This window comes from Rhopilema esculentum, chromosome 7 (assembly GCF_057945365.1).
Source record: "Rhopilema esculentum isolate cy_ngs chromosome 7, ASM5794536v1, whole genome shotgun sequence".
Lineage (NCBI taxonomy): Eukaryota > Metazoa > Cnidaria > Scyphozoa > Rhizostomeae > Rhizostomatidae > Rhopilema > Rhopilema esculentum.
In genome coordinates, this window is record NC_142821.1 from 1,158,318 (window position 1) to 1,181,103 (window position 22,786).

The following is a 22,786-nucleotide window of genomic DNA, read 5'->3' on the forward strand; positions in this document are numbered from 1 at the left end:
AGACTGCCCAATGACATGCGTAGGGAAAGATTACTGGTGCAGATTAGTATTGCTAACCGAGATGACTGTTTCAGTGGGACTCAGCTACCAGTAGCAAATCAGAGCTCATAGAAAATACACAACAAGGTTCATTTAAATCAAAAACATCTTATCAATGAAATTTCTCGAAAATACAAATTTCTACTTCCCACAACAATTCAAACATATTTCTTACCATTGATAGATAAGTCTTTCACAAAACTAGGGGCAATAGAATCGATTTCAACCGTTAAGAAACGTGCTAGAAATACAAGGATTAATGTATTAGAGCCGCTTGAAGCTACGACCTGAATATAGCACGACTGTGAAACAAGGTATAACTAGGTCTCTTTCAAATCGGAAATACCTCGGGAAAATACCAACAGATCAGGACAGTGACAGTGTCCCAATTTCTAGCCGTAAAGATTTTTACCCAAAGATTGCCACTCACAATAACTAATTGGTTAAATGTAATTATCCATGTATGTTCTTGGTAATGTAGATTCTATGAATATGATTATCAAACAAGGGTAAAACTGAACAGCAGCTATATTTGGAATTTAGTTAAAAATTAAGTAATAGATACAATATGCATGTGTTTTGTCATTCAATAATTGTTGTTAGACAAACATAGCCAGCAGAAAAGGAATAATTTCGTGAGGTGCAAATCAAAAATTAAAATACGTTTATCTTGTTTCTTTCTTTCTCATCCAAATCATCATCAAGTGTCATTAATGACTGCAAAAAACAAACATGTTTCAACTGAATCCAGTAAGAGTTTTTGTTAAGAATAAGAAGAATAAGGGCGTGGGAAATTCAATGTATTGTGAAGCGATCCTAATGACAGAAAATGTCCCTAAAAGAGGCCACTTCATTTTCTACTGATTTGGTACATTATCCAATCTTCTTGAGAACTCAATGCACTCGAGAAGGTTGGATTAATACTTATGCGTATTTAATAATACTACAATCGCAGACAAAATTGTTAAGAAAAATGAAATTTTTGCAATTTTCCATTTTACGGTGCCACTGTAAATTCGAATCCCCCCCCCCCCTTCCGAATCAATGTTGGACTAGTAGTTCTGCCATTTGTGCTTCAAAAACATGCATTGAAAATTGATTGAATCGGGGGGAGGGGGGGGGGGGGTAGGAAATTTGATTTTCAAAAGAAAGAGAAAACATCAATTCTTGAAAAGTTTCAACTATTTTTGTCAAGGATTGTAAGTCAAAAATTCTTGGCGATTCCTTGAAGGGCCGCCAGTTTCTCATTTATTGTGTATCAACGCGAGAGATTTCCAAAAGGGAGTCACGGGTATGTGTCAAAATTACAATATTCAGAATCGGTTTAATAAAAAGAGTTTCTTACGGTGAATGTGAAGAACATTGCCATGGACGATAGAAAATGCCAAATGTCATGGTCATCATAGAAATCCATTACTCGACATTCTCTGTTTCCTTCACGTGATTTTGCTGGGCTGTACTGTAAAAAAATGATGCATTGTTACATATATATATATCAATATCAATACGAAGCGATATATATCAATATCGATACAAAGCGATCTACTGACTGGCGACCGTGCATTCTATATTGAATGCCGCTAAATATTGAATATTCTGTACAGAATTATCTCGGGATAGTTAATTGATGTTTCACTTCTATCCTAGAAAACACTGAACATTTTTTTTACCAATTCTTCATTTTGTTTGAAAAAAGGTTAAAAGCTCATTGTTGGATCCACTATTATTAATTCTACCATAATGATATTTTCATGGCAAAAATATGATTTTAATAATTCTGCAGAACTTTTAGAATTATGGCGTAATCAGGAAATCTAGACAGGAAAAATCAGAAATTCAAATGAAACTACTTTAGCAACCATATGAGACATTGGAATGAGACTTTTTTTATCTCATAGTTTTGTAACTCTCTGCAAAAGTAAATGAAATTTATTATGATGGGTTTTAACTTATAAAATTTACCATCACTAATCTTCAAGTTCCTTTTAGAAGCAGAAATCACAGCCATAAAAAAAATTACGTGTTTATATTACGACACTCTTTGAGTTTTAACGGCCTCCAAGACTCTTCTAAGCAATGAATCTTTAGAGGTGAAAGTATTGCAATGCCTACACGTGTTATAGTGAAATTCATTTGTTAAGTGAAATTCAACTGCCATCACCAAACTCCTTCATGTATATCCGAAAAATCAAATACACTTCATCATCATGGGTGATTTCACTTAATCATCGGCATGGTAGCTGGATAAACTTATTGGTGCATACTACAATATCTTTTATTGATGCATACTACAAAAATTTCCTTGTTTGCATACATGACTTTTGATATAAAAAAATTCACCAGAGCCTTTAAATTTAACCGCTAATAGATTTATTTCAGCAAATTACCTGCCAGTTTGTTAGGCCTTTAAAAAAGAAAACCAACGCACATCCCCACATGGAAACTGATAGCAAAGTGCAAACCAAAGGCAACGGGCGAAGCTTCTCTTTGTATCGAATCTAAGAAACAAAGCGATAGAGTTCTAAAGTGATGGCGTCACAGAAACAAAGCAAGTGATCACGAAACAAAAGCAAAGCAAGAGATGACGTCACAAAAATATATTTTCAAAATTTTTAAATTTGGATCATAACTTTATGAACAGAGCCAAAATAACAGTAATCCGTTAGCAAACTTCAAATCTTTCAATGGCCATAGCTCACCCAGTTTTTGACAAATTTGACTGATCTTGAATAATTTGAAGTGTTTTATAGTGTTTGTTCATGTTATATGGTCAAAATTCGAAAATTCTAAAAATAGCTTTTATGTGACGTCATACTTACGAACTCTCGGCAAGGCGATTCAAAAACGATGATGACGAAAAAAGACAGAGGAAAGGACACAAGTTAGCGAGTTCCTACAATTAGCGACACTTGAAATTTTCTAAGAACTTTGAACACAATAGAAAAATAATAGCGAAAACGAAATAAAAGCCTGATTGGCAATGCTATTTGCAATTTCTGATAAAAGCCTGACTGCTATTAAGTTCTTGAAAAATGAGCAGCAACTTTTTATCTATTTCTATGTAAAGTTGGTACAGCGTCTAGCTAATTAAATCTAATTAAATCTAATTAAAATCGACTAATTGAAATTACCATCGCAATATATAAATCAGGCGTAACCATTGTTGCAATTTGTATTCCTTGCAAAGGTCACATATACTACTCAACCTTAATTGGGGAGTATTTTATATCCTGACAACGATGTAGAGTGGCGTTTGTTGCTGTTTTGAGTCCTCGCCTAGTCGCGTAACGCCTCCGCCTTCTGTCGGCCAAATTATTTGTTCATAATATTAATAGTATCATAACTATTTTGTAACTATGGGATTTGCTGCTGGAGATTCAGAAATGTAGATGATGACTGGCGATTCAGAAAAATATATCATATTTCGTTAAAATAGGCCTTGCATTGGTTGATTTAAACAATGGGTTTCTCAAAGTAACAGAAATTAAACACAGAGTGGGCCATGAACCTCCACAGTTGTGAAATACAGCTAACCACTTTTAAGACTGCTGCTGGTTTATCTCTCAGGGTCATTGTTACTTAATTCACCGGGATTATCTGAACTGGATGATTTAAAATAAGTTAACAGCAATAACGAACACTCTTACCAATCCCATTCTACACAACACAACATAACAATAATTGTTCCAGCCTCTGCGTAGCAACTTGAAGACACAAGACTTAACCAGCGAATATTAATTTTTCCATTTACCCTTTCCGTTGTTAACATACAACGTATTGAAAGCCAAAGTTCTGCAACTCCTCTTGAAATCCCAACTACATAATTTCCCTTTAAAATAACCTTTAGTTGACATTCATCACTTTAAATGTGGAGCAAATATCGCAATTGTGAAGTCAACCACAAGTCGAGTTACGAATTATTTTTTAAATAGTTTCTGAAATCGAGACTGAACTGTCCCGCTTGTTCATCCCCCCTTCCCCTCCTCTCTCCCTCGTAGCGTAACCATAGCAACTCAAAAATCTCAGTGTAAACAAACAAACCTTCATGAAGACATAAAAAAGTACGTAGAGCATTCCATTTAGAATGATGATCCCAAGGAGATACGTCGCAAAATCAGCTGGCATGTTCACTAAACCATTTATTGACCTAAAAGAAAGGAAAGTTAGAGGCTGAACTTTCAACTACCTTGCCTGCAAAAACTCATCGGAACACCTATATACTTCGTTAACATTTTTACGTTTGTTGTTTTCCGTGAGTCTAATTGATTAACCCTATCCCCTTTAAATCGGTATTGGTCACAATGCAGAACATTATACCATCGTGAGAAAAAGGTTTGTCACGTAAGTATGTTTTAACTTGACTATATAACAACATTGTTTGAAGGAAAGAGGAGAATGAGAGCAAGCGTTGGAAGTGTTTCAAGTGTTTTGTCAGTTTTCATAAGTGTTTCAAGTGTTTTGGCAGTGTTCACAAGTGTCTCAAGTGTTTTGGTAGTTTTCACAAGTGTTTCAAGTGTTTTGGCAGTGTTCACAAGTGTTTCAAGTGTTTTGGTAGTTTTCACGAGTGTTTCAAGTGTTTTGGTAGTTTTCACGAGTGTTTCAAGTGTTTTGGTAGTTTTCACAACTGTTATTAGTGGTTTGGCAGCATTCAAAAGTGTTCCTAGTATTTGGCAGTATTCAAAAATGTTCCTAGTGTTTTGGCAGTGATTACAAGTGTTTCAAGTACGTTGGCAGTGTTCACAAGCGTTCCTAGAGTTTGGCACTGTTCAAAAGTGTTCCTAGTTTTTTGATAGTGTTCACAAGTAGTTCAAGCATTTTGGCAGTGTTTACAAGTGTCTCAAGTGTGATGATAGTTTTTACAAGTGTTTTAAGTGTTTTGGTAGTTTTCACATATGTTCCTAGTGTTTTGGCAGTATTCAAAAGTGTCCCTAGCGTTTCCTAGTGCTTTGGCAGTGTTCACAAGTGTTCCTAGTGTTTTTGCACTGTTCAAAAGTGTCCCTAGTGTTTTTGCACTGTTCAAAAGTGTCCCTAGTGTTTTTGCACTGTTCAAAAGTGTCCCTAGTGTTTTGGCAGTATTCTAAAGTGTCCGTAGTGTTTCCTAGTTTTTTGGGAGTGTTCACAAGTATTTCAAAAGCTTTGGCAGTGTTTACAAGTGTTCCTAGTATTTTTGAAATGATTGTACCTAGCCAAGGTACAAACTGATTTTTCCATGACAGTCACTGCCAGTCGTCTAGAAACAATGGTATCAATCCACAAGGCTGATTGCCCTTAAAACAACATTGGGTATGGTGTATCGGTTTGGGGACCATGTATTTCAGGTGATTTTTCACATATTCAGGTAAACTTCACAAATGAAAGGCAAAAATTGTAGTAAGCTCGAAAAACAACCCAGTGTAAAAACGTTGGTGTTCCAAGTAAGACAAATTCTTTGTTATTAAAAAGTACAGTTTTCGCTTCAAGCAACTGATGTAGCTTCCAAACATCTTAGTAAGGTGAGGTCCGTTTTTGCCACAACTTGAGATGAAATCGTTTTAGATTGATATTCAGACCAGATTTTTATAGCCAATGAGATCATTTGATTCCAACAAATTTTACCCTATCTCTGAATGTTGCCTAACCGCGGTTTACTGAGTAATATGGCTACACCTTTGACCAAAAAGATAATATATTTCTCGACAAATAACAAACGCAGTAACATATCTTCATTTATAATGAAGTAAACAACAAGGTAAGGAGGTTTTAGATGTTCTGCAAAGAATGTAACTCAGCATAGACATATTACTATGTATCAGTAAAAAATGTGTATTTACTTACAAGCCACAGTTTACAACCATGAATATAAAGAGTAAGGCAAATCGATCCTGAAACAGAGACCATAACTCTCATGACGGCAAAGGAAATTGTAAGAACCCTAAACAATGCATTGCTCACACACTTTGGTTTTAATGCTTTACAATAGTTTTAATGGTTTTAATGCTTTACGAGATTTCTACAATACAAACTTCTTGCAAATTTGTTGAGAGTAACCAAGAGAAAATGTATAAAAAGTGTTTTTAAGTACGTATACAAAATGCAATATCTGCTGAGCTGAATAATTGATTAATAGGATAGATGAATCGTACCAAATCATACCAAATCATAAATTTGACAAAAACGCAGGACATTTCCTTTCTTTCAGCACATTTCCTGTTTCTCTTGGACATTGATAAAGTAAAGAAGAATGTTTTTCTGGAGTTTTGTTGTTAAAAATTGAGAAAACAGATGATTGTTTAGAAAGTTTTTTATTCAAAACTACTGGCTCAATTATTTAAGATTCTATTTACAAGGAAACAAAAAACTAACTAGATTTCAAATTTGATTAGAATTCAAAATACCTTGAATACAGGGCCTCTGCCAAAATCTTTCTTCGTGAGTATATACATATCTTTAAATGCTGAAAAAAATTAATCGTAGTAAAATCTTGAGAACTTTAATTAAAAGTTACAATTGAGTTGTATGTTACTGGGGTAAAAAGACAATGGCCAGCAGAAGATCTAAAATTTTCTTCTTAATATATAAACAAGGGAAAGGAGTGCCTTTCTAAATCATCGACTCAAAACATTACGGTGTAATTGATCCATTGTTGCAAGCAACTTGGGATTAACTTTAATAATCAAACTCACAGATGTCATAGCTCTCAAGTAACAACAAAGCTAGTACTCGACACGGTGGCTTGGGTAGAAAACCAAAGCAAAAATTTCAATATTTCACGAATAGAAAATGATTATTACCTGCTTTGACTCTACCCATGTAGTAGATTTGCAATGACAAATAAAGGCAAGTCAGCAAATGAAGTACCATAAATATGCCCCAAAAAACTTTTGAACGGAAAACCTAAAAATTAAATTTCAACTTACTACAACAAAATATATACAACAATACTATTCTTATTTCCATATCTAACAAGTTTTTGTATGAATATCAAGCAATGAATATATTAAGAATGTGGTCAAGTTTACTTCTGTTAATTATTTTCAAAACAAATACTTGATTTCTTCAAGAATAATTCACTTAAACTCGCGAATATATAGAGAAGTGGCTATTAAGATTGGCTGAGAGACAAATTGCGCAAAAAATCACGATGTCAGGTCATATATTAATGGGTCTTTTATGATAATAAAAACTAACAGCAACCATTCTTTCCATGCACTAGTTTTTGACCCCAAGACATGGCAGCAATATAACTTAATATTGTTAATAAAAGCGCGCACTAAATGACTATGGAAGCAAGTTCGCTAAATTGGCATCAATAATCGTAATTCTTCTACTACCTGAACTACTTTCAGATAATGAAAAAAGAAATATTTACTAGTAAGAATAATAAGTAATTATTAATAAGTAATAATCCTTCTCTTACGGGTTGTCTGTCACGAGAGAAATCTAATAAGCCTGTGTCTCTCCAAGCACAGATACAAAAAACATAAACACATGGCGAGAGAATAAAAAGCCAACATTTGTTCCCGCAGAATTCTAGCTATAGAATTAAAAATGAAAAAGAACTTACCACACCGATGACTGAAGTGAATATTACAATTGCAAATGAGGTGTACGCTAAATGACCATTGATAACGATGTCTTGATGGCGAATTTGGTACAGCCTGAGGCCGCCTAACAGGCCGATGATATACATGAAGGCTGTATCTGCAAGGCAGAACCCGGATGTCATTTACTAGGTATCCAACAACTAGGTATAATTAGAAATTACTCCGTAACAGATCTAATGTTAATTGATCATTACACATTCAATATAACTGGACCATAATTGCCTGACAGTTTTAAGTTAATACCCTTAACTTTCTACACTTAACCTTGATAGTTCTAAGTTTTAAGTTCCCGGTCGTTACCTAACGTGTTGTCGGCATTTGACACACTGTTCCCAGTATTGCGCTGGGCATCAAACTAGAGTAAGTTAAAGAAACAATTTTGCTCCATAAAACTAATTACTGTGTGACAAAAAGCTAAGCGCAAGATTGAGTCAAAAAAACTCACCGAACTGAAAATTTGAATAGTTTGGGCACACATGATAACAAGCGCTAAGGACTCCTTCCATGATTAGGGCAAAGCCTGTCACGAAAAATTTCATACGATTTAGAATTGGAGATGTAACAATGGGTCAATAATATAAACTTAAAAAGAATTTTCTTCGGTCTTAATTTCAAGTCAAACAATTAAATTAATAAAGTTTATATCTATAATGACGATAGAGATAATAAGGGAAAAAAGAAAAAAAAGACAAAGAAAGAAAGAAATGAGTCCTCCAATATATTAGCAGTAAGTTACTAGTCATTTGTGTAGGTAAGGATAACAAAATGTCTAAGTGGAAGAGTGATTACAATGAAAATTGATAATTTGCTGAGCAATGATCATAAGATGCAATATTTGGACATTACTATTCACTTGTAAGAAACTCAAGGCAGGATAAGCTCGGGAAAACCCCGAGAGCAACTCCGAGTCACTGCGGGTAAAACTCGGAATGTGGCGACTTTCAAATAAAGTGATTCATCAAAGAGCTTACCCATAGCGTAAAGTATACCAAAATGACCAGGGATCCCGTGCATCTAGAAGTTTGAACAATAAAGTTTCAATTCAACTCAGGTACACTACAACGGCAAACCTCTCTTTTACGGTAGTTAGTAGCTGTAAAACCTGAATTAACAAGATAATTCTTAGTGCAAAAAGAAAAAATATGTAGTACGTAGTACGAATGGTAATACTGGAAAGTTTAGAGACAATAGGTGTTGTTTATCGGTAGAGAGAGATTAGTACAGTCTGATGCATAATGATTATATATTGATAGCAATATCTTCATATGAAAACTTGCACAGCAAAAAGAATCGGTCGCTCTCAATCAAAGAACTGTTAACCTTGTTTTATTTAAACATATGATTTAGAGAAATATGACTGCAAGTTACAAAAATCCATTCGTAAAAATAAGTTAAAAGAAACAAATCCCAATAGTAACTCTTGCACTAAAGCATTGATGTTATGGTAAATGCACCTTACAACAAAAGATAAAGATATATAAAATATATATCAACATAGAAAGTAGATCATCAGATTTTATTTAATTCCATTACAACTACAAGAAAAACTTTAAGAAATAAAGATATCACCACATTACATTTTCCAAATAAGAATACCCAATGAAACAAAAAGCAAATCTTCTAATGCAACATTAGGTCAAATCAGTTTTAATTTGTAAGTACCTTCTTCAAGGAAGTAATTTTGTAACTTCATGTTATATACTGAAGAACCCAACCCCCAGCCCCCACCCCCAGCCCCCCTCCTTAGTGCTACAATTTCAGCCACGACGAAACAGAACTTCTCAATCTTACCTTCTCACGTTCAGGATCTTTAACATATTTTTGCTTAGCAAGGCGATCCCTTTGAGAAAAAAAAGATTTCTGTTTTCTAAACCAATCTTGATTCATTATAAACCTTCCAGAACAAAGTTTTTCGCGAGCCAAGTAGGTTAGTAAACTATAAATACATTTATAAAAAATATTTCTTACATTGGCAATCTGTTTAAATTATGAAATTTTCTTGAATCTCTTAAATCTGCCCTTCTAATAGGCGTAATCATTACGTTTCCAGGTAGCATGATATCATAACAGGTATGTTAACTGCCCAAAAAAGTGTTGTCTTTGCACTGTTCATATTCTCACAATGGCATACTAAGTCTGTCCCTGGTTTGTTGTCTTACCTTCGCAGAACGATAAGCAAGAATAGAATTCCAAGCATGATGTATCCAATGTTGCTATACACATTGTTAAATGCGCTGAAAAAAAATCACGATCAATGAGTTTATTGGCTTCAAAACAAGGAAAACTTTCTCATTACCCGCACAAAAATCATCTTTATACAGGCTCTACAGAAGTGATGGCATCATTCTTTACAAAATGTCAAGGGCTTTGCATATCAAAAATAATTTGCAGGGACAAAATTTGACAAATTAGCTTATTCTAACTGCTGATTGGTTTTAATTGCACGAACATTACCTACAAATTCTGAAGTACTTACTAACTAATGTTATTGGACATAGACATATTCTTATTTGGGTAATACTCCAAGGCCTAACTACATTTGCTGCACATGCTCTCTACCACGTCTCACCTTAATACCCCTAGCTGCCTGGCACATAGGAAATTGTAATAGCAGATGTCTTGATCTCCACTGGTATTGACAACCCTTTGGTATGTAATCACCAACTGAATCACGGGAAGGGCATAGAAGATTGCGATTGTAATTATATTCCTAGAAGAAAATTATAAAACGAGCTTGAAAACGAGGTGATCATGAACATTCCATGCAGGAATCATAAAAAATCGTTGCTTTCCTGCATGTCTGATAAAATTAACGAAGAGAACAAAACGACAAAATAACGATTTCCCCTGAAAAGGGCCGGATAGAAGCCAACACCAAGTAAAGGAAACAAAAAAGATCCACTGACCAATAATAAACGTTGAATCTTTTTCGAAGTTTTTTGTAAGTCTTCTTCGTAATATCAGTCAAGTATAACGTTCGCTGAGTGAGGTAAATTGAGATAAATTGAGGTTAAGACTGACAATCAGATCACAAGAGCTTTACAAGAGATAAGACTGATAAAAGACAATCCTTTGGTGGTACAAAACTTGTAAATGGCTTTGAAAAAAGCAAACATTTAGTAAACTAAAGCTTTTCGTCTGACACTCTTCAGAGTAAAAAACGTCAGAATATAGATCGAAAACTCTACGCTAAGAAATATATATACCCAGTTGTGGATCGAAATAGGCCAATCAGAAACACGAGCACATTATTGTAAAGGTTGACCAATCAGTGCCGCTTGCCTATTAGAATGTTACCAGTGGAGTCCTAAGGATTTTCAAAACAGAGGCTGAGTGTGATACTTTCCTACAACGCCTTAATGGCCTTCACACAGCCCTACATTTTACATTTGAAAAGGAAGAAAATAACTCCTTGCCATTTCTGGATGTTTTGGTTGAAAAATCTGACACTGGATTTCTCACCAGTGTAAACTGTAAACCCACATTTTCGGGGTTATACACTCGATGGAGTTCGTTTTGCCCAAAACAAAGAAAAATCAGCCTCATCAAAACGCTTACACATAGGGCACTGATGATTTGTTCCAAGTCTAAACTCGACTCGGAACTTGAAAAAGTAACTAAGATTTTTCTGGAGAACGGCTATCCAGAAGATGTTATTTCAGTTTACATTAAGGAGAAGATAGGAAATTTCTCGGCTGACGTAAAATTTGGTCCTCAAAAGTGCCCGGTCTATCTAAAACTATCCTGGATCGGTAACAGCTCCCTACGTTCTGAAAGCCAATTAAAACAGGCCATAACAAATTGTTTCTTCGCGGTTAACCCACGTGTTGTTTATAGTACAAAAAAGGCCCTTCCGTCCATTCAAAAGGACTGCGTTCCTGCCACAAAAATATTCTGTTGTTTATGAATTTACGTGCCAGTGTGAATCTGGCTACGTAGGACGCACCACCCAAAGATTGGAGGATAGGATAAAACAACACGTTCCATCTAATATTAGAAACAAAACACATCCCCAAAGAGAACAGCCACTACGGTCTTGCAAATCTAAAATTACAACTAAAACCTGCGATTCTGCTATCGGGCAGCATTTGCTAGAAAACCAAGATTGTGCAAAAAACTATAATGGCGACATGTTTCGGATAATTGGTAAGCCCGATCGTCGTTACACCTAGCAGTTTTAGAATCTATCTACATAAGCACGAAAAAAACCGCTACTGTGTAGACAAAAGGAGTTCGTTTTCACCTTAGGACTCCACTGGTAACATTCTAATAGGCAAGCGGCACTGATTGGTCAACCTTTACAGTCATGTGCTCGTGTTTCTGATTGGCCTATTTCGATCCACAACTGGGTATATATATTTCTTGGCGTAGAGTTTTCGATCTATGTTCTGACGTTTTAAACTCTGAAGAGTGTCAGACGAAAAGCTTAAGTTTACTAAATGTTTGCTTTTTTCAAAGCTATTTGCTGTAAAAAGAGCTTTACATTCAAACATTATTGTATCGCATTGATAAGTAAGTAAGCTCCATAATTATTTCCCATGGAAACTAGATAGTAGTAACTAAGTTGATTAATCAACAGAAAGGGACTTTGAAATGAAGTTAGCAACGGAAAAATTTCAGATAAATATCTTCACAATGTTTTGGTTCATTTTTAAGTTTTTCCCACAAACCTTGGTGCAATTCAAGACGGAAATTGACAATCCATAGAAGAAATTATTTGAAATATAAAAAGGATCGGTCAGAAATTTAGCTACAGTAGGTTCCCGCATATAAGAAACCACTTTTTGAATTGAGGTCTCAGAACGTTTCTTATTTTGAGATACATTTTTATAATCAGGGTAAAAGTTTCTTATTTATAGGTTACACATTTTTTAAAGGAGCAACTAAGCTTTAAGTGTTGGACCGTGTTTGGTTATGCCAAATTATGTTTTAAACACTACATTGCATTACAAAATTTAGGGGATTTTTTTTGGCATACAATAATAAAGTATGACGGATCTGAAAATAAGAAACATTTCAATTTCAGACCTAAAATTGTTTCTTATTAAAGGAGCCCATTGGAAAGAATTTGAGCCTGGTTTCTTATACAAGGGGGTTTCTCATATGCGGGAACCTACTGTACTACGTCTTGAGCAAGTTTTAATTGGCATTTTGAAATACATCGTAACAGGTACTACAGTGGGCTTCTTCATTGGACCTTTGAAGCGGCTGGTTACATATAATCGTTATCTGATAGGTAACTAATGGAGGGTGGGTCAATCACAACAGCCAAACATAGAAAGAAAGCCAATACTTCATATACATAAAGAAATCGTTCTCGTCTCGTACCCCAGGGCAATTACTGACTGGTGTTACTGATAGCTCGTTCATGACATAAGTATCTAATTTCAAATCATATAGGACATTGGATTTACATAGGCTTTCATTAACATAGTTATTCGATAAAATGTATCTTTCTCATACATAGAGATATATTACATGGAGATTAGTGGCCCTAGCTCCAATTTACGTCATCATGATAGCATAAGTAGCGGTAGATCTACATCAGGATAGAAAATGCTAAGACAGACTGTTCTGAACTGATAGCTGGATTAAACTGGTGTTTTATTAAGAGATTGATGTACCTTTAGCCTGTAAATGTCCTTGTGCTTGTCGATATCATCCAGCAAATCGTAGTCACCATCAAGTTCAGACACCCCTCGTGTCGGCTTCGGAGTTGCCCCCGGGTCAATTTGACTGACATTCTGCAGCTCCTCTGATCTAGACTCACGGCTTAAGCCTGCAAAAGAAACTGATGCAGACTGAACGAAAGCTAATCCTTAAACAATCATACTCCTATAACACTACCTGCAAAAGCCCCTAATTTTACTGCTTTGAAGCACGGTTCTTGGTGATTTCTATTAAAAGACTGTCAAAATCTCTGTAAGACTGCAAGACACTTTACCTCTTTCTACACTACCACCTACAGGCATTGCCACCATAGTCAATAGAAACGCGTTTCTATAGACTATGTTGCCACTAACAGCATCATGATTGGTCCTGAGCCAGCTTTCGGGCCCCTTTCAGTCTAGCTGCACTGATGATCCCTGATATGGTGCGAAACCGGCCTACAGCCGACTGTTTGGGGTGTCAGTGGTTTTTACTGACTCATACCCATATTCTAATTGATACTCTGTTATGCACCAAACAATTACCAGGAAGCGAAGGCACGACAGACAGCGAGAGAATTGTTGAAAAATTAAAATAACACATATGAAGTTACAAAAGAGATTCAACAGTTAACAAGGAGTTAGTTAAAGCCTTACAAGAACAATGGTAATATTTATTCTAATTTTTAATAAATGATGACGTACCATTGTCTACGAGACCATATGTCTGCATATCTGCAGTTGGTGAGCAGAGACGCCGCCCTTCTCCATCCTCTTCCATCTTTTCATTTTTCACTGCAACAAACCCGACAAAACAATTAGAAGATCAATTAGAATACACAGAGCAAATCTTCAAAAACCAAAAACGAATTGATAGATTTGAGTTATAAAGCATAGAAAGATACAGTGTTTGCTTCAAAAGAATCTCATTTCAAAGAAAGAAAGGATTTTTTCAACGTAGCAAATATATTTTGAGCAAACGAGTAACACACCTTTAACTTTGGATGGCAGTAGATAAGCAAAAAATGAACGCCCGCCATCATCCGCTCTGCAAAAAATATCATTTCAATGGTTCACGATTGAAAGACAAAGTTTCAAAAATTGAATAGCAAAGAAAATAAATATTCCTTTAATAATGTCCATCAACTATGCTTTAATATCGATACCTTTTGCAGAATATTTTTGGACCAACTTATAGGCAATTTACACTCAAAGACAATAAAGTGACAACTCATGATAAAATGCGAGGAATGATCGACCAACATCATCTTAAAGAGGAGGAAAAAGCAGTGGTGCAATTTATTTAGCCGATCAGTTATGCCACAAAACCATTATGCAAACAGATTGATTCACAAATATAAATAAATATCCAAGCAATTCGCAAAGCAAAAAAATTCTTCAGCTGTTTCTTGCAGAGTACAAAAGGGAAAACTGTTCACATTTAAACTCTCCAACTAAATTTTTTGCTTGGAAAGATAACTTCGAAATAAGATGTTTTGGATTCTTTGTTTGATTTGTCCTATTGGCAAAATTAATAACAAGAATGTCAGATTAATAAGTTGTTTATAAAGCCTTGGCACTATTCTTTTATCTTGGAAGTAAATACAACCAAACATTAAAAGAAAGTTCCAAAGCTTGTAAAATAGGGATCGTGCAGTATGACCTACCTGCACCAGGAAATGATAATTACAATCAAAGTTATCATATAAAAGCTGCCATAGATCAGCACTGGTGCGATGATTGCTGGAATGTAGTCATCATCTGCAAAAAAACAGAATTATTGGCAAAACTTGTCTATAAAAATAAGGACATACGCTTAAATACAGTAGAGGTAGACGCGTAGTATGCAGGTTTTGACTGGGTTTGAAGGAATTTCCTGGAATAGTAAATACTGCAGCATCATAGCATAGTGAAAAGCATGATCAACTCCTAGAAATTATCTGCGGGAGGGGGGCAGGACACTATTCTCTGCAGCACCATTCCATCCGGCGCTAAATTCTCTCGTAGAGGGTAGAAAGATCTCAAAAGTGTTGAAAGCTTTGATAAAGGTACGTTTTCCATTAGATTGTTCAGAGACCTTTGAAATAAAATTTACAAATCATATATTTATTTATACAACATAAACATCAACCTGATGGAAGCTTCTCCAGGCGAATGGTAAAGTTCTTGAACCTTGTTAACGATGCAAGTTTGGCAGCTACAATTAATGAATAAACATGGGTTATCATCAAATAAGGAAGAGAAACTCAAAGCATAGCATCTTTTCTTTGCGTTCAAATCATAGCAATTCAGCTAATATTTTCTCAATAAAAAACTTTAGCCAGGGAAAATTATTGCAATCAAAAAGGATTGAAATACTGTTCTTAGAATTTGAATAAAGAAATGGGTAAAGATTTTAACACAAAATGGATATATAATATAAGTTATCATAAATAATGTAAGTTTTTTTGCTAGTCAGCCTTTTTTCTGTTCTTCATAGACAAATCACTTATTTCTTTGTAAAATCTCCATTGTGTAAAGTTCAAATTTCAATCACGTTATCTACAGTCTTGGCAAAGAAGTTTTCTAACAAAAAGGAAATCGAATGTTTTATATTTATATCATATTTAATGCAATGATGACCCATAACCTGAAGTCAACATTGGGTAAGATGATTAGGGAATAGTTATTCAAGGCGTTTAGTGAATAGACCACAGCCAATACTGACCATGCCGAAATCTGCAATGGGCGATATCGTATTAAATTTGCTATAAAACTCATTTCTAACTTTATCATTTGCTGAAAGAAAGAGTGCCGTCAAAAAGGGTAGGCTGAGCCCCTGTATTGACACCACACAACTTTTGAATATATCTATCCTAATTTAACCAAGCCCCGCCTGCCCCACCTAGCCCCATCCTTTTGTCAAAGAGAATACACAGTTGAGAAAGTCTAGCTACACCACTGGCTCAATGACTCTCATTACAACATTAGTTTGTAGGAGGGTCTTCGAAGACTGATACGTATTCAGAAATTGTCAATGGTACTTTAGTATTATTAATCAGATGAGATTCGATATTCAACTTCTCTCTGGAATGGAAAACATCATTTTTAGATCTTGCTTCAAGCTTTAGGTCTTTAATCTCCGATCTCGTTTATTTTACTTACCTTTAATATCAAAGAGCCCACAGCGCATCATCGAGAAATACAAATAATTTGGAAATATACAGTATTTTATAGTCTTAAGACTGTGACTATGTAACGAGTATAAAGCCTCCGCAAAAGTACGCAATCATGTAAGTGGTAACCATCTTTGAATGATGTTTAAAAGACCTTATGGGGTTACATATGCACCCTATATGCATATAACAAAAATAATTACTAAAAGGCACAATGCTGACAAAAAGAAAAACCTTTGAATGGGTACATCGAATTTCCAGGAGTTTCCAATGTATCGTCTCGTTTAAAAGGATTAATGTCCCCTTTGTGAACAAGGCAATCTGTATCTTTGTCCTTAACAAGCAAAACGACATAAAAGCTCTCTGTGCGAATCATCTTTTTCTGGAAAAAATACCATAACAAATTACACATTAAAAGTTCTTCCAAAGGACACATTAAACGACAAGTTGGTCTGCAATAAAACAGAAGGCCAAATCCTTTGAAATATTTATATAAAACTTTTCAAAGTATTTTCTATATTAGTCATTCAAGAATACAGCAAAATATGATACAACGTATTTTGTTGAATGTGGTAAATTACCGAAACAGAGATTGCAGCCTTTGTTGTTATTGTGGCGTATAACCCGTTGAAGTCATTTGTCCCTTCCTCAAATATCGGACACTGTAAAAGAGGGAAGTTTTCTGTAAGATTCCCAATTGATAGGCACGCATTAAAAACATTGTGACGATATTCTCATTACGCATTGAAACAGCTATACAAAAGAAATTCGAGATAAGGATAATGCAATGAAGGAACGCTGGTATCATATGCTTTTCATTGCATAAGAATAATTGCAAAGGTGAATGAAGCTCTGATGGTCATAACTCGATGCTGTTGGGCCTAAAATTGTACTTTTAAGAATACAAAGCATATTTTAAGAGGACCTCTATTTGACTGAAATACCTCTTTATTTAGTTTATAATTATTCTATTGATAATTTATTAATAGGAACTTTTTTCAAAAATGTTGAAACACTAACACTGGCTTGCAGGACCAGGAAATGTGTTATGGTAACAGTCAGTCAGAAGTAAAACTGCTATTTATCACTTAAGCATATTTAAGTTCAGTGCATGTTGAAAAAGTAATAAACAAAACATGAATACACTGCCGCAATTAGTACGATAAGCTCTTACCTTTGAATTTTGAACTAATATCATGCCGCAGTTTGTAGATCCTGATGTAACTTTTACAAGCACTCTGTCGACATTTGCTTCAAATTTGTATCGAAAGTACTACGGTTGAAATTTAGCAATAAGCATTGCAAAAATAAAGGAAAACGGAGATTCAAGAAGTATAAACATATAAGAAGTAATTCAAATAAGAAGAAGTAATCCTAATACCTTTACTTTGTGATCAATTGCTACAGAGCAGATTTTCAAAACATTTTTCATATACTTCAAGGGATAAAAATCTCCATAGATAGGATCCACTATTTCACCCAATGAAGCACCTATGCATCCCCTTTCAGTTCATTTTATAGCTAAGGTTTCAATCCGTTGGAGATGTTATTTAAGTGGTTGTCCCAGAAGATGAAGTAATAAATTCGGAACTTCACCAACTGAATATAGTTATTAACCATATTTAGTTTTCTGGCTACTTTAATTATCTATAAAGAAAAAATACCACAGGTTCAGCAGGATCTACTTGTACCATTGTGCCTTCCCTCTCATTAACACTAAAAGAAAAAGCATAGTAGGGTGCTGTCATTACATTGTATTGTATTGTGTTGTATTGTATTGTATTGAATTGTATTGTATTGTATTGTATTGTATTGTATTGTATTGTATTGTATTGTATTGTATTGTATTGTATTGTATTGTATTGTATTGTATTGTATTGTGTTGTATTGTATTGTATTGCATTGTTTTGTATTGTTTTGTATTGTACTTTATCATATTGTGTTGTATTTGATTGAAATGCATTGTACTGTATTGTATTTTATGTGTTGTATTTCATTGTAATGTATTGTACTGTAATGTATTGTATTGTATTGCATTGTATTGTATTTATTTTAAAGAACTGCATTATGTTATACCATATTACATTTTATTAAAAACAGGGCTTTGTGGGAAAAATATAGCTGGCATGCTAACAACCACACACCTAAGTCATCCAGCCATGCTGTAACGTGAAATTTTCTTTGCAAAAAATTAATGGTAATGATGGCTGATCTATGCAGAAATTGCCAACAACAAAGATATCAGCAATAATTTTGATAATATAGTCTCTGCTGAATTCTCGAAACTTTCAGTGCAATCTGCAAATGATCTCATTGCAACTGCGACTTCTCCTTTGCAACACAATACAATACAACACAATACAATGGTTGACAATTTGTGTCAGATGTTTTGCATAAACTTTGCACCAAATTTCTATAAAACACACTTTTTGCTACCAACCTCTTTAACATGACATCAAATAACATTGCTTTTGTTGAAGGCTGTTTTGATATACCTTTTTTCTTCCAGGGGCAGTTACCATAATCAAAAACTCAAATTTGAAATTTTTTTTTGGGTTTTTTTGAAGTGGCATTTATTCTACAAATTTCACAAAAGAAGGATCAACATTTAAACTCCTCACAAAAATTCACAAAATTAATCAGTAAGATTATTGCAATCAAAATAATTGTAAGTATGCAATATTTTGCAAACCTGGAAAGCAGCAGTTATCACATGGGATTTTAAGGTATTTCTTGAAAAGCTTGTAAACATATCTTATTATGCAATGTTTTGTATTGTATATTTAGGAATTACATCTTCCTTACATAAAATTTTCCACTACTTAATCCCCAATTTTTAAAAAACAATGGTCAAAAAAAGAATGTAAATCCTGAATGTGATAAAAGAAGAATTAAAGCAGATTCAACTAAACAAGTGTTTGAACTCACCGTAAAGTAAAATGCTCAACGATATTAGCAGTGAGGCTGTACTGAATGGGGATAAAGCTTTCGGTTGAAACATCCACATAAAAATATGGCATTGCAGTTCGGTTTTTATTCAAATTCAAGCTTGGACATAGTGACCTACTCACATAGTGAAATATTGTCCTAACAAAAGAAGAAAAGGGTATCAAACATTTAAAATAAGATGAATGAAAAATAAAGAAAAATAGAATATTGAAGCCAAATGCACTAGTGATCAAGGAACTTTTGCTGTAATTAATGTAATTCAATTTTTAGATGTGAAACTGGGGAAAGCAACTTAGAACAATCCTGTTCTAAACACAAAAAGGGTGTACACCTTTAAGTCATCCAGCACTTTGTGACAGATGGGTAAACAATTATTGTCATTAATATCAACAATATATTGAAAGAACAAGGAAAGGTTTTCATAAAATTTCTCCTCAGAAGCTTTCACTTCACAATAAAGGATTAGATGTTTGAATAAGATATTACAATATTTACAACTGGTGTGGAGATTCTGAAGATTCTGAACATATTTAATCAAATACATCAACAGCAGGGCTTTCATGTTCAGAAATAAACATGTGGGGCCAAAAACTTGCATGATAAGAGTGGGGTGTGAAAATCAGATTCATTTTTTAACACAAAGCAGTAAATTTGTTTTCTATTAAATCATTAAATGTGAGAAAACTTTTAATAAATGAGCTGAATGCTACACATTGTATAGTTATGTTCATGTTCAATGGGAAGAGCAAAAATCAATTCATTGGAGAACAGAGTCATTTAAAAATGAATTGTATCAATGAGCAAATCGAAAACGTCAATTGAAAACAAATTCTTTCATCTTCAGTTTCAAGATAAGCTCAAGCAAAGGATATGAAAAAGGACAAACGGCCTCTAAAAAGAATTTCTCAAGTGGAATGACCTATCCCCATCCAGTAATTGCGCTCTCCAAGAGAAATATTTATCACTGGGTGTGTGACTAATCACTCTAAAAGATCATATGGGGCATGTGCCTGCACGCTCGCACGCTATCGCATGCCCCCCATTGAAAGCCCTGCAACAGCATTTTATCAACCAAACATTAAGCAACAGAATTTATCTACAAACCCATCACTTAAGGCAAATGGGACAGTCCATGATCGCACTCCTTTAACCATTCGAACCACAAATAATACAGGAAAGTCTGCATTTGCAGAAGTACTCTTCACTGATAGCCTTATTGCCTGGAAAGGTGATAAAAAAATTGCATATGGAGGAAATCAATATTTCAATAGAAAAAAATCAGATAATCTTTTGACATGTTTTATGAGACATAACACCTTTTGTCATAAATACTAGCAGGTTCAGATATAATAAGCATTTACCTATGACCATATTAGTCTTCGGTGTGGAATCATTTCTAACTTACTTCAAAAGTCTTTAATCCATCAAAATACCTCTATAAATGTAAGACATTAAGTAAAGTTTTAATGTCAAGTCAAGACATCAAAATACAAGCAAAACCTAGCATGTTTTGTTCCTGATCACCAACAGCATCTCTTTTTCGTAAAACTTAACATTTTACTCAACATGATACAATTTTGGCTTAAAATCTGCAGGTTGCTGTTACAAGTGGTCTGTCAAAAGATACTTACTGATAGGCTACCAAAAGGATTTTTTATTTTCTAGCAACAACTCTTTAAGGACTTTAGCCACTTTTATCTAATGATTCAGGAAATAGGCCCAAAAATACATCCATAAAAAGATGTCTGCCATGGCGGAACCATTTTTTCTTTAATGGTTATGGTCAACTGGGTATGGTCGATAGCTAATGTTTCCAAATGACTCTTTTAAAATCATTGTTGTAACTGAACTGGCTGACTGATGGCATAATTGGTTAGATATGTCAAATGGGTCGAAAAAATATTTGGTCGAAAAAATGCAGTTGAGATAATGTATCAACAGTTGGATAGGTCGAAGAAATATTTCAAAAAATGTAGCTGAGATAATGTTTCGTTCAAAATAACGTAAAAAACTATTGAAAAAAAAGTAAGACATGGGTCATTAGTTCCTTCTGATTAGAAAGGCAAGATCAACCGAACCGATCTAATGTGATATTCAGAGCGTTAAAGAGTCATATTATTTTCCAAAATAGGTATAACTTTCCGTATATTGAGAAGTTTGAAATGGTTATCTTACACTTTGCTCTCCGTGCGTAGCAATTGTAGAGTTAACATGGTACATATCCTCCATAAATCTTGATACTTCGCCTCCATATGTTGTCCCAAGACTAGCGTTTATCATCTTTGTGAAGACCCTTGCTTCATTATAGGTATACAAAGCAGATAATGCCAGCAGCTCCAAAAAATGGCGAATCAGCATCTTTAGTTATCAAATTAAGTAACGCATCAAAACAGCGACACTTGAATCGTAAGAACGTACTCAGAGCATTTTTACTATCGTTAGAAGAACACAACAGCACCAGAATTAAGAGGGGGGTCGATGGTGTACAGTATTAGAATACGAAAATAAAGTATTCCTTCCAACTGTTCATATTCACATACGCCTTTTTAATCCTTGCAGCTATTTAAACAAGTAAGTCTTGCAGCAAGCAAAACGTCAACAAGTTTTACTGAAATTTTGGTCCGCTATTCAGCGAGCGACATTCGATTAGACATTCAGTTAGACATTCGAGTATACATTCGGACTTTGATTGCTTCTTACAAAAAAACCATAAGATATAATAAAAAGATATTTCATAGTGGGAAACTTGGCTGGATTCTCTGTCGATTCGTGTATCTTGTTTATATTAAGACGCGCTATGCTTTAAAAGGTAAGGCAAAACATCGAAAATTTTTGTACACGGCCTAAATGTTCGCGTAAAATAGACATTCGCAGTGAAACATCACAACCTGATTTGAACTGATTTCAGGCGCTAAGGAAGAAACAAGTTAGCGAAATCGACTCAAAACAACATGAAACGTACCTTTCCTTCAACTTTTCAGCAAATTCAAGGGAAAAACTACCAATTTCGAACATCCTGTTCAACTAGCAACAAGCTCCGAGGAAACCCCAATTTGAAAACATGCAAAAACTATCTCCCTAAATAACGTCTGCCAGGCTGAGCGGAATAAGACGAAACTTGGTAGGGTTGCTAGAAATAATGTACTTAACATGTTTTTTTGGGTCTGGTTGCGACTTTTTGGTTTTGTGCGAAGTTCTGAAACGACCCTCTATCGAGCCCTATACTGAAGCCTTATAACAGCGATCTCGAATGTCTATCTCCCTAAATAACGTCTGCCAGGCTGATCGGAATATGATGAAACTTGGTAGGGTTGCTAGAAATAATGTACTTAACATGTTTTTTTGGGTCTGGTTGCGATTTTTTGGTTTTGTAAGAATTTATGAAACGACCCTCTATCGAGCTCCATACTGA

General features: G+C 34.7%; 1 protein-coding gene across 4 annotated transcripts; it reads right to left on the reverse strand.

Annotated features, from left to right (window-relative positions):
• Positions 1–127: 127 nt before the first annotated feature.
• Positions 128–22,470, reverse strand: LOC135683939 (SID1 transmembrane family member 1). Of its 4 annotated transcripts, none has more exons than XM_089109549.1 (26): positions 22,337–22,470; positions 20,479–20,594; positions 19,354–19,512; positions 18,090–18,141; positions 17,600–17,698; positions 17,007–17,087; positions 16,660–16,807; positions 15,402–15,467; positions 14,938–15,031; positions 14,263–14,318; positions 13,976–14,065; positions 13,247–13,413; positions 10,529–10,602; positions 10,192–10,332; positions 9,782–9,856; positions 9,414–9,462; positions 8,594–8,636; positions 8,068–8,142; positions 7,583–7,719; positions 6,810–6,912; positions 6,414–6,472; positions 5,854–5,900; positions 4,081–4,186; positions 2,427–2,537; positions 1,385–1,498; positions 128–756 (listed from the first exon to the last, which is right to left on the reverse strand). In XM_089109549.1, the coding sequence occupies exons 2-26, from the start codon at positions 20,526–20,528 to the stop codon at positions 694–696; spliced, it is 2,259 nt and encodes a 752-aa protein (XP_088965675.1). In that variant the 5' UTR covers positions 20,529–20,594; positions 22,337–22,470; the 3' UTR covers positions 128–693. The 4 variants fall into 4 exon arrangements, with proteins under 4 accessions (XP_088965675.1, XP_065055417.1, XP_065055418.1 ...); XM_065199345.2 differs by lacking the exon at positions 22,337–22,470 and adding an exon at positions 21,550–22,007; XM_065199346.2 differs by lacking the exon at positions 22,337–22,470 and adding an exon at positions 21,550–22,006 and having other exon boundaries at positions 13,247–13,401.
• Between the last annotated feature and the right edge of the window lie 316 nt (positions 22,471–22,786).